The 13,062-nt window shown below is 33.1% G+C and overlaps 1 protein-coding gene across 1 annotated transcript in view; it reads right to left on the bottom strand.

Annotated features, from left to right (window-relative positions):
- Nucleotides 1-13,062, bottom strand: part of AGPS (alkylglycerone phosphate synthase) — a 143,547-nt gene that overhangs the window by 50,074 nt on the left and 80,411 nt on the right. Inside the window, exon 11 of the mRNA XM_042949222.1 lies at nt 4,652-4,779. Coding sequence (XP_042805156.1) covers nt 4,652-4,779 — 128 coding nt within the window. The remainder of the gene's footprint in view (nt 1-4,651; nt 4,780-13,062) is intronic.

Genomic DNA, 13,062 nt, shown 5'->3' with positions numbered 1-13,062 from the left:
CTAGGTTATTTTCTCTGCCTCAGAGGGAGAAAAGCATCACACACACACACACACACACACACACACACACACACACACACACACGTGCATGCACACACATAATGATTTAAAATAACAATGCCTTTTTCTACACATGACAAATTATTATTTCCAAGAATTACCACTGAATATAAAGCAGTTTTAATTATTTTATAATGTAATTGCTAAACCTAACTCCTTTCAACTTATTTCAACCCCTCCAGGATAAGTCAAGTTTAAGACAGAACAATTCAGAATTGAGACATAATAGTCTGAGGTGTCAAATATGAACTATGTATTTCTTTCCAAATTATGGTCTAAACTCTCTAGAAAAAACAACAACACCCTATCAGTTTAAAACTGTTTAAAATAAAAGTGATGGTAGGTAGAATGGGCCACACCTTGCCAAAAGACAGGGAGAGAAAAACCTCCCTTTTCAATCTGTAATTCTACAAACCTAGTGCTGATACTGAGAAAGACAGTTTTCGGAGGAATGCATACGGAAATGTGCCACACGTACAGTGTTTCCTCTTAATGGAACATATGGTCCTCCCTCAATACTACAGGGCATAACTCTTAAGTTTTTACTGGGAAGGGAAAATCCCAGACTTCAAAAACTGCTCAATTTGAGCTTATTTCAACCCTTTTTCCCTTAAAACTTTATAAAGATATCATTGTTATTTCTAAACAAACAATAAGAGAATAAAATATACCTGAAACTGATATTCTGATTAAAAAACACTATTTCCTCTCACCTGAGAGGCTACAGTAAGAAATCTATTTTCTCAAAGTCTTAAAAATCACTTACTTACCCATCTACTGAGTTAAGTTGGAGATTATACTGGACTGCCATTTATAAGATAGAATCACATTAATCTTCTACTAAATCTTCCTTTCTAGCTCCTCACAAGGCAGTGAAGTATTGAAAGAGGACAATCCTCACGTGGACAAAGATTAGATGAGAGACCTTAGTAGAATCCTTCTGCTGTCAGTATAAAGTTGCTTAATTTATTTCCTTCAGTAAGAATAGTGATGAAAATATACAAAGAGCCCACTTTGCTATTTGTAAACAATCATGTATACTCCTTTCCCAAAGATACATATCCAAAATACAGTTCCCCATTTCAAAAGCAACTTGAGTCTGAAAATACCGTAAAAATGGAAGTGCTATGAAATGACAGTGAGGAATTACAACCAGCCAACTCATTATTCAATCAAGAATTTGGCACAATCGTAAACCATGTATCATCTATTTTAATGGATCTTAATTCTCTTCCTATCAGCTGAAATTCCAAATTGCAAATTGAACAACTAGTGCCAAAATCTGATCATTTTCTCAATTTTTCTGCCTGAGAATACTGTTACAAAGCAGGGCAGCACACGTCGTTCCATTCTTGACATATGAGATTTGTACATTCTGTAAACTAATATGTAAATGTCTCTAAGCCATAATACAAGCATTTGCCCATTTCCAGGGCAGGTAAACATTCATAATTATCTATCTGTGCAGAAGTAAAATATATATGTTCCTCAAACAGTGGAATATCTCCAAATCACAGTAACTATTCTTAGCAATTGTTTCATTCATACAAGTAATATTTGAAAATAAAATAGTATCTATCTAGGCTTTTTAATCAGTTTCAAGAAAGACAAACTTTCTAGTCACGTGGTATGTATGCCTTTAAAAACTGTCTATTACCAAGTACACAGGACCAATTTATTAAAAATATAGATTAGAGGGGAGCTTTCCTTTAAGGTCTTTAACCACAGGGTAGCACTTTCTATCAGCTATCACCTTTGTTTATTCCAAACTATATACCCAATACAGTTTTGTGTAGTCAATTTCGATTACAGTCACTGGTGAACATCCAAAGAATTTTTTAAAACGAGTAAAAGCGCAATTTTTACTGACTTATGCAAAGATGAAGGAAAATTTCACCCCCTGCTTTTCATTAGCACAAGTAGTTCTCTATTACTTTCTATCAGGGGCATATATTAAATTGTAACAAAAACTGCATCAGATTATAGCAACTATGTTTAAATCCAATATTTCCATTTTAATAAAATTATAAATTTAGGAGTCTGATACATTTGTACATCATTTCTCATTAATGAAACCTAAGATATATTTACATATTTACAATGCAGAAAAGAGGAAAGCATAAATATGTCTACCTTTACTTCCAAGATCACCTAGCAACATTTTTTCACAAGTCTACTAAATCTGTGTTCTACAGAATGGAGAGCTTGTGAAGGGGCAGATTTGACCAACATAGACTGAATGTGACCTCATCAAAGATCTTTTGTTGAAAATACATACAAATCAGATAGTTTTATCGATTCTGTAATTATTTTTAAAAATCCAATGTGGCATTCTTGCTTATTTTGCCATAAAATATGGAGACAGCAATAGCCAATTAAAAAGATGTCATATTCAAAACCTGAAAAAGAGAGATACTACGAACTATAAATTTTATGATAAAGCTTTTTTGGGGAGGGGAAATAATCAAGCTTAACAAAGACAGAAACAAAAGTACTTAACACCAAGAATAAATTATAATACAAGGTGAAAACACTTAAAAAAATCATTAAGGGAGATTGAAATTGATAAGAAAATATAATCTAATAATGGGAAATGTTTGGTTTGTTTTGATTTTTAATTGGTGAACTTACTTACAGTAATTTTCTAAACAAAGCAAAACAAACAAACAAAAAACAACATGAAAACTTAGCTTTCTATTCTTCTAGGTTTTAACTCACAGGCAAAACCATAACACTTTGCAATTAGTTCTTTTATTCCTTAACATCTAGGCTATCTTAAATTTGAAATTGTCTTCCTTTGCCTTTAAATGTGGAAGGTTTTAGTGACAAGTATCAGGACACGCTTGAACTTTACTACTCAGTGCTCAGATATCATGTCAGAATAACAAATAGTATTTACTCCTGAAACTTATTTCCACTTCTCCTTTATTCAGTAGTCCTGCTTTTAAATATAATATTTAATATTACATTAAATATATGAAGTATATTGATATTTAATATGTAATGTATATTACATATTTATATATTAAAATAATATTTAAATATTATATCATCTCATTATTTTAGCAAATAGCATAATACTTAACTATATATTCTAGCACCCTAACCATAACATAATATCCCCAAGGTTCTAGGAATTAGGAGCTCTTCTTGTAAAAGTTTCAACTATTAACATTTGTTTTTGCTTTACCACCACCAAACTAACCTGCCAGTAGTTTAAGAATGTTCATTCTAGGACTATACTTCTTTTTTAAATTATTCTCCCACCCAGCAGGAAGACAATCAAGACTAAGGGGCCTATGGTTAAATCTTAATGCAGGAAGCAATTTAACTGATAAGTAACTGAAGCTACCTGGAAATTATAGAAATTATCCTTGTCAACTGTTAGATTAAATGACCATATAGCTGAACCTCCTCAAAGCAGAAAACTAACGGAAAAAATGAATGTCTCAGAAAGCAAAACTGAATATATGAAAGAAAGAACCCTAAAAATGGTAAATATGTAACTGTGAAATATTTTTGCTTATTTTAAATTTCTTTAAGGCATTTATGTCATAGAATGGTGGGAAGATAAGACTCTTGACCACTTTCCATTTCCGTACTTGAAAGAGTCCACAATGAATATGGAGTATTTGCTGGATATCATTCCTTTGCCTCAGCAGATCCTCGCTTCACTCTGCTCATGATATACCTGGAGGCTGACCTATATGGGTCAGGTTGGAAAGGTCCCTTGCCTCAAGATTCTAGTTGCATATAGCTGATGGGAAGTACTAAAGAACTCCAGGAGTTTGGAGAAAGCAAGAAGAAACAGGCTGCAGTATACTCCCTTGATTTCCTCCCCACTGTGAAATGCTGAAATGAGAATTTTTCACAAACCATTGTAGTTCAAATAATGAACCAAATACCTGAAGAAATGCAAGAATTTCTACACTGATACACAGAATACAGAAATAAAATTACTTGACACGACCTAGTCTTTTAAAAATCCTTAATATTATATCTTTTTTTTAAATAAGGGAACAGAAAATGGGAATTCTTCTTAACTTATAGCTAAATATATGATGTTATATTATGTTATTTAACTTAAGCTATAGCCTAGGTACTATTATAAAACAAAGTAGGGTCTAGTAGTAGCATATTCTAAGTATTGATAAAGTTTGATTACCTATATTTAATTTCTATATTTTTGATCACTGACAATCAGCCATTTATTTTAATTTCAATAAATGTCTTAGTTTAAGAAAAATTATATATTACTTCAAATTAATCACAAAATATCTTACCTAAAAAAAATTTAAGAAAACATAACATTCATTAAAGGCAGAGTCATTCAAAGCCATCAACCCAAGTATATACCTTACCTTGGCTTAAAATCACACAGCACTCTTTAAACCAAGAAATAAAGAAATAGCAACTGCACTTACAGGGATGATTTTACATTACCTTTTCATACAGAACTGGGGAAAAACCACATATATAACACAACTAAATATGAAGATTATATGTGACATACAAAATCAGTTACGCAGAATTTTTAAACTATAAATATATATGGGTGGGTTTTTGTTCTTTTTTGTTTGTTTGTTTTTACCTGTTTTGCAATTTCTCTTAAACAGGCTACTCCTTGTTCAAAATTAGGGAAAGCTACTGAGCCATACTTTTGGTATTCAGGGATTGGTCTGATTTTTATTGTAGCTTCTGTTATCACACCAAGAGTTCCTGAAAAAGAAGGGGGAATAATCCAATATATCACATGCCAATTTTCTAAGTCATATTTAAATCTATTTTATCTATTTATTCTATTAATTTATTCTATTCATATTTAAATCTATTTAATCTATTCTATGTGGGGAATAATGGCTACTCAAGTCTTTTTAGAAAAACAAACATTTTATAATTTCTGAAAAAAGTTTTTGGAATACATTTTTCTTATGTTATATATAAATACTTTAAGACATTTTTAAGGTAACCCTTCTCCAAGGTTACTTTTAAATCATTTGAAAAGCATTACAACCTACTAAAAGAAAACAAATTTAAAAACAACAGGTTTTTATATCTCATATACATTCAGACAAAAGTATATTTTGATATTTGTGCCTACTTTTACTGTGAGAACAATTTACTGGGGCAAAAAGAAACCTCTATGAGAATTTAAAATGATAGAAGAAATTAGAGGGACTATTATTACCTTGCCTTTTTTCCTAAGAATTCATACAATGACAAAGGCAACACTGGGATGCCCTTGTAAAACAGAAAACAAAAAACAAAACAAAAAGAAAAAAAAAAAACAGATATTTCAGAGACAAAATAGTTACTATAAATATCTAGCACAAGAGAACCACTAGTGAAACAAATGCTCTTTTCTTTATTACAGAGAGGAGAGATAAATCAAAGAGGAAAATAGCAAGTTAAATATAAACTATATTCTACATGATTTAAATAACTATGCTAAAATATTTGAAGAGACATGGTTAAAAATTATTATATTCACAATGTCACACTTTTCAAATCAGTGATTTCTGATGTACAAATGTTAGAAATTATTAACACTAGCAGTAAATTTTCGGAGAATCACAAAAAAAGAATAAAGAGGGAAATCTTTGAATTGGAGAAAATGACAACACTAGAAATAAATAAATAAATAAATAAATAAATAGTATCACAAAAAAAGCGTTCAATAAATTTATAATATACTCAAAATGTCAGTATAGAATACAAGATAGAAAACTATGAAACTTTTTACTATGTAAAAAGTAAATTACATTAGATCACAATATGTTCCTCACATATACAAATGACTGCCTATGGAGATAGCAAATATGACCCCATTATGACTTGTAAAATTACAGAAACTCTGCAAGTTTGGCCTGATTAGTATTTGAATAAAAAGTAGATATATCTTGTAAATTTTAAAAGATAACAAGTGACTAGACTTTATCTTTTATTTTAGCATCTTTATTGAGATATAATTCATAGACCATAAAATTCACCCATTTAAAGTGTAAAACTCAATGTTTTTCAGTATATGCATAGATATATGCAACTATCATTAAATCTAAGTTTAGAACATCTTCCTCACCCCAAAAAAGAAACCCCATATCCATGAAACAGTCATTCTCCATCACCCCCCCATCCCCACATACATACTCAGCCCTAGACAACCGCTAACTTCTATAAATTTGTCTATTCTGAATATTTCATATAAATGGAATTTTACAATATGTGTTTTTTTTGTGACTGGCTTCACTTAGATAATGTTTTCAAGGTTTATCCCTGTTATAACATGTATTAGTACTTCATTTTTTTTAAATTATGAACTATTACTCCAATGTATACAGAACTCATTTTGTTTACCCATTCGTTAGTTGATGGGCATTTGGGTTTCCACATTTTTTTTTTTTTTACTAGCTTGTCAATGTAATATAAAATGATACTACTCAGGAAGAGTTAAGATGAAAAAAAAAAAGAGAGATGCAGAGGGCAAAGTATGGTGAAAGGGGCTGAGTTTCCATGCCCTTTCCAGATGCACCACCCTCCCAGAACTTCCATGTGTTAACCAACATGGAAGCTCTCCAAAACCTGCATTTTAGTGATTTTTATGAAAGCTTCATCACAGAGGCATGACTGATTGAACCACTAATTCAATGTTCAGTCCCTCTCCCCTCCCAGAGCTGAAAGTTCCATAGGTTTCCACATTTTGGCTGCTATAAATAATGCTACTGTGAATATATATACAAATCTACACACAAATTTTTGTGTGGATGTATGTTTTCTTTTCTCTGAAATATATACGTGAAGACTTTTTTCATTTCAGAAAAACCTGTGATCCTTTTCCATATAACAACACTGCCTTCATCTACCTTTTCCTAAAGTTACATTCCAGGCACATACCACCAAGATGTGGGAGAAGTGGGGAAGAGATTGGCTCACTTCTAGTACCCAACCTTAGCTGGTGGGGCAGAGGCTCTACTTGGAGTGTTACACTAATACTGGGATCCCAATCACCCTTGGCCTGGCTTGCAAAGAGTTGGTATCTTGCCAGGAGAAGCAAACCAAGAAGATGTGTTTTCCTTCTCTCTTCTCCCTAGCACTGAGCTACTAAAGCAGGGATGTCCTCAGAGAAAAGCATGCCATTGCTCTGCTGCTCCTCTCTCCTCCCTTCGCCTCCAGGATCAAGGCTCAGAGATTTTACAGGGGTGGAGGAGGGAGGGGGTGAGGGAACACAAACCAAAAAATAGCTCCTAATCTCTTTCCAAAGAAAATTACTTTGTTTGCAACACAGCATGAAGAAGTTCAAGCCTAAAACACTCTCAAAACAGTGGAGGATTTGGTAAAAGGCAACTGGGAGGACATAGGTTAATTTATTGAAAATAAAGGCAATATTGTAGGCCAGTTAATTTGCCTGTATAGAAACAGTGGGAAGGACCCCAACCATGCTCAGAAAAGACTCTCAAACACTAATCTCAGGAACTATCCCTGCTAAGGGATACACTTTAAAATGGGTGAATTTTATGGTATGTGAACTGTATTTCAATAAAGCTATTTTAAAATAACCATTATAACTTAATTCTCCAAATGAATTACAAATGAAACTTCAGAGTTATTTCCTTAAATAAGGAACTAACCATCATGCATTTTACAAATAGAAAAATTTTAAGAAATAGATATCTTAGACTATAGAAAGAGTCTAAGAGAACTTCTAAACCTTTGCCAAAGAGGCAAAAGGCTGACAGGTAAACCATTAATACTATGCTGTCTCCTCATCCACCAGCACAGAATTTTCTATCATACCTGTTCTTTCTTACCAATACAAGTAGTACTACTTTAATTTTTAATGTTGCTAATCTTCCTACTACTACAGTGACACCATCACTAAACTTATTTGTAATTCTTTCAACTCTTTTCAACATTTTTAGAAGCTTCTATAGCCTTGGAACTAACATCTGATGTTAAAAGTTCTTTCTACAAATAAATTGAAATTTGACAGGCATGTACTCCTAAACACAGGAATCATCTCCTCTATTTAATCTGACCACAGATTACAGAAAACCTTAATAAATACTTGCTGAAACTCAACAGTCACCAGATTGAAATTCATTAAGGAAAAGGTCAATATAAGCCTTGACTGTAGACAGGAAAACATCTATTTAAAACTAAACTCCAAGTTCCCAGGTTTTTGTGAAATATTTCCTTAACATCTGACAAGTGAAGCCATTTGAAAATATTTCTTTGAATTATAGAATATAATCTAAACATAACCTAAATATGACCCAGGAAAAAAAGCCAGAAACCATTTAAATGCCAATCAATGAGGGTCTGGTTAAATACATCGGTATACATTCAAGTAGCTGTCAAAAAGAATGAAGTGGCTCTAAATGTAATGATACTTACATGAACTCAGCTTTATAAAATGAAGTGTAAAGCAAAGAGTAGTAAACTCCTGTTTGTGTTTTTAAAACTGCATACATATATACTGATATACAGCAGTTAAGTGTTTACTCTGAGCAAGGGAGATGCTTGGAAGACAGGGATAGAAGGCAGATTTTCCCTTGTACATCCTTCAGTACCTTTTGAATTTTGTACATTTGTCCATATTTTAATTTTGTACATGTGATTATTCAAAAAGTTGATTTTAAAATATATATGCCTTTACATTAGCAAACTTCCTTTAAAATTCTAATTCTACATCAAAATTCTAAGGTAACAGTGAAAAGTGACTATGCCTTAAACCCCTATATACCTGTACTGCCTCGTATGTAGTAGAGCAGGCACTCTGAAGTAGTAAAATCCACCATAACATTATAAGTTAGGTTAAAAAAGATGAAAATCAGTAAAATGAGACTGCATTATTGTAAGGTTAGTGAAATGCCTAAGGTGAGTCTCTATAACTATCTAGCTATCAGCTCTACAGGGGGTCCCACTGTGAAAGCAAAATCATCCAGGTCTCAAACACAGTTTGAAGGAGGGCAGCTTCCATTCAGATTTACATTCAAATTAGCCCATCACAAATGGATATATCTAAATTCACTTAATCAAAAGGCTCATTTCTGTTCTGTTTTATTGTATTTATTGATTCTTTTGTTTTGGGAGTATTGTCAACAGAGTGATATAAAAGACTTGGACTACTTATCACTTGATTATATGTACATTATACCACTTTATACACTTCATATTTTATATCTACTTAGTATTATTACTTATAGATAACTCCATGGCAAGATGACATCATAGAGGCTTATATATCATTCACTTTTCTTTCTCTTTTATCCAAAATATGTTGCAATAAATTTAAATATCTTCTGTTTTATAATTTTCAAATGTAATGTTTGTTCTCAAGAAAACTAAGAGCTTCAATTGCTACTTGATATAAAATGCAAGTATTTGGTTAAAGTAAATACAACCTTTTGTAATTTGAAAATATACTTTCAGGTAACTTCAGGACTAAGAAAATGGCAGTCATTTGATTCTGAAACTTCTCCCCTCTCTACTCCCCCCCCCCCCAAAAAAAAAAACCCATAAAAATCAACAAGTAAAACAAAACCACAAATAATGCTGAAATAAAACCTTTTTTTTTTTTTTTTTTGGCTCTCGATCATTTTTTTTTTTAATATATGAAATTTATTGTCAAACTGGTTTCCATACAACACCCAGTGCTCATCCCAAAAGATGCCCTCTTCAATACCCATCACCTCCCTCCCACCCCCCATCAGCCCTCAGTTTGTTCTCAGTTTTTTTTTGAACGTTTATTTATTTTTGAGACAGAGAGAGAGAGAGCATGAACGGGGGAGGGTCTGAGAGAGGGAGACACAGAATCTGAGACAGGCTCCAGGCTCTCAGCTGTCAGCACAGAGCCTGACGTGGGGCTCGAACTCACGGACTGCGAAATCATGACCTGAGCCAAAGTTGGCCGCTTAACTGACTGAGCCACCCAGGCGCCCCTGTTCTCAGTTTTTAAGAGTTTCTTATGCTTTGGCTCTCTCCCACTCTAACCTCTCTCTCTCTCTTTTTTTTTTTCCCTCCCCCTCCCCCATGGGTTCCTGTTAAGTTTCTCAGGATCCACATGAGAGTGAAAACATATGGTATCTGTCTTTCTCTGTATAGCTTGAAATAAAACCTTCAATACTACTAGGAGACAAAAAACACTCTGACCTTCACATTACCTGTGAAGTAGAAATAAAGCGAAAAAATTCCAAAAGACCTTCTACGGCCTTCTACTTGCTGCAAGTTTGTAAGGGTAGAAAATAATGGGAGGCTTAAAAGATTTCATAAGAAAGGGAAGAGGGTATCATAGGACCTGAAGAAAGCATAGACAGAATCACAGAAAGCAAAAGTGCAACAATAATGCCAAAATGCTATACAGGCCCTGGCTATGGAGAGGGGATTGAAAATGGGAGGAACCAGAAATGGCAGTCTTAGAGAAGCAAGGGGAGCATGATATTCAGAGAAGTGTGCTATTCCTTGGAGAAAAGGTAATGAAGGGAAAGTATAATAGAAAAAATTAAAGATCCTATAGAAATAAGAGAGAAAGAAGACGTGCCATCATGCCTTCTCCCACCAACAATACCACCATCCAAAAACAAGTAGCACAAAAGAGAGTAGGAGTGACAGAAAAGGACATTTCCAAACTAGGAACCCTTTCTAAGTAATAAATAGCAACAGAAAAAAAGCACACCAAATCCACAAAAACTACTGCAGTAAGTCAGAAAATATAAATAAAAGCTTTTCTGCTAATAAAAAGTCTCTCCCCTAAACCAACCACGATCCTGAAGAAAAAAAAAAAACGTAAAACAACATTTCAAACTGAATTAAGTACTGTCAAGCAAGCATTTGGGGATATTAAAAACAATACTTGAATCAGAAATACAACATTAAAGGGGCGCCTACATGGCTCACTCAGTTAAGTATACAACTCTTGATTTCGGCTCAGGACTTGATCTAAAGTTCATGAGATCAAGCCCCATGTTGGGCTCTGCATTGAGGACGCAGAGCCTGTTTGAGATTCTCTCTCTCCCTGTCTCTGTCCCTCCCCTGCTCGTGCACGTGCATGCTCTCTCTCTCAAAATAATATACTTAAAAAAACACAAACACTAAAAACATAAATGGACAAAAAGCAAGAAGCAATGAAATAAGAGATGACCGATCTCAGGAAAGAAATAGAACAGCAGCAACAACAACACAAAACATATAAAAAATGAAGGCTAAGTTATAAGATATTCAAAGGAGAACAGAGAATAGATTCAAATGAAAACTTAATAAAGGGCATTGGAGAAAAGCAAGAAAATAACCAAGAGAAAGAAAATGAAATAAAAAGTTGAAAAAAAGGTCAGAGAAATAGGGGCTGAAATAGAACTTGTATCCCTAAAGAAGAAAAATCAAAACACTGGGAGAAAACCCCTAATCACTGACACTACAATATAAAAAAACCTTTCCAAAATAGAAGAAGACCTAAATATAAACACAGAAAGGGTCCAACGGGTACCACACAAAACAACCTAGGACAATCAACTCTGATCTATAAAAGTAGTAAACTTCAATAATAAAGAACAAAATCCTCAGGACACCCAGGCAAAAAAAAAAGGAAAGAAGCTACAAGGCAAAAGAGCTAGCATTAGATTTCTTTAAAACAACATATAAAACCAGGCAGCACTGGAGCAGCATCTTTAAGAAACAAGGAAAGAAAGTGCAACCCATGGATGTTATATCCACCCAAGCTGTCCTGCTGGTATCCAGGTCAGAGGAAAACAGTTTAAAACATTCTAGAACTCATGAGATACACAATGTGCCCTTCTGGAGGAATCTAGTAAAGGGTTAGCTTTATTTAACCAAAAGGTGATTAGTAAAATTACATAAAAGGACCGATAGTAAGCATTTTACTTATTTCAACACAGAGCAAAGGCTAAAACAAGGGTGCGTCATGGGTTAAAAAATACAAATGTACTTTTAACCATTTTCCAAACAAAAGAGCAAGCTATTTGAAGTTACTAGTCAATTCCATACATCAGAAAAAAAAAATGCAAAGCACTTCAGATGCTTTGACTATTTATTATAATTTTCATTATATTGATCACATTCTAGCATCTAAAATGGGAAGAAGCTGCTTGTTGAAAAAAATCATTATGAAAAATTCGTAACTCAAAACAAGACAAAAACGTTAAATTTAACATGGTTAGTCACATGTACAACTTAGTAGGATCAGGAAAATACATTTTTGAACGATAATACTTTCAAGGCTGTCATCACATGATTTAACTGTAGCAAGAAAAAATGTTCCCAAAGCTTGAGGAAAAGCTTATGACACCCTTAAGGCAGCAGGTTATTATTTAGATAGTTCACGATAGCAGATGAAAATACATATTATAAAAGAATTTGAACTTGTGATGAGCACTGGGTGATACAAAGAAGTGTTGAATCACTATATTGTACACCTGAAACTAATGTTATACTGTATGTTAACTAACTGGAATTTAAATAAAAAGATTAAAAAGATAAAATTCAAAAATAAATAAATAAATAAATAAAACTTAAAAAAAATGATTTCGCATAAATTTACTTTCCCAATCATGCTGTCTCCTGGCCTATATTAAGATGACTCTATATCCACATACAAACAGAGATGGAGATTAGGGACTATAAATACATTGGAAAGATCACTGATGCCAAAGTAACACACAGCAACAATAGTAATAAATTTAACATTTGTTGAGTACTTACTAAATGCTTATAGACTGCTTATCATAATCTCATTTAATCCTCACAAAAAGCTTATGAAGATGGATTCTTTTATTATCCCCATTTTATAGCTGAGGACACTAGCATAAAGAATTACCTAACTGACACAAAGTCACAGAAATGTAAGTGGTGGAACCAGGACTGAAATCCAGATCTGAAAGATTTCATGTTATGCTCTTAGATCAGTATGGCATTTTACATGTATATTTATAATAAGATCTCATTTAAATACAGTAATTTACCCTGCATATATGTTTAATAAATCATATTTTT

The sequence above is a fragment of the Panthera leo genome, chromosome C1, assembly GCF_018350215.1.
Source record: "Panthera leo isolate Ple1 chromosome C1, P.leo_Ple1_pat1.1, whole genome shotgun sequence".
NCBI classification, from domain to species: Eukaryota; Metazoa; Chordata; class Mammalia; order Carnivora; family Felidae; genus Panthera; species Panthera leo.
This window is presented reverse-complemented; position numbering and strand designations above follow the sequence as displayed.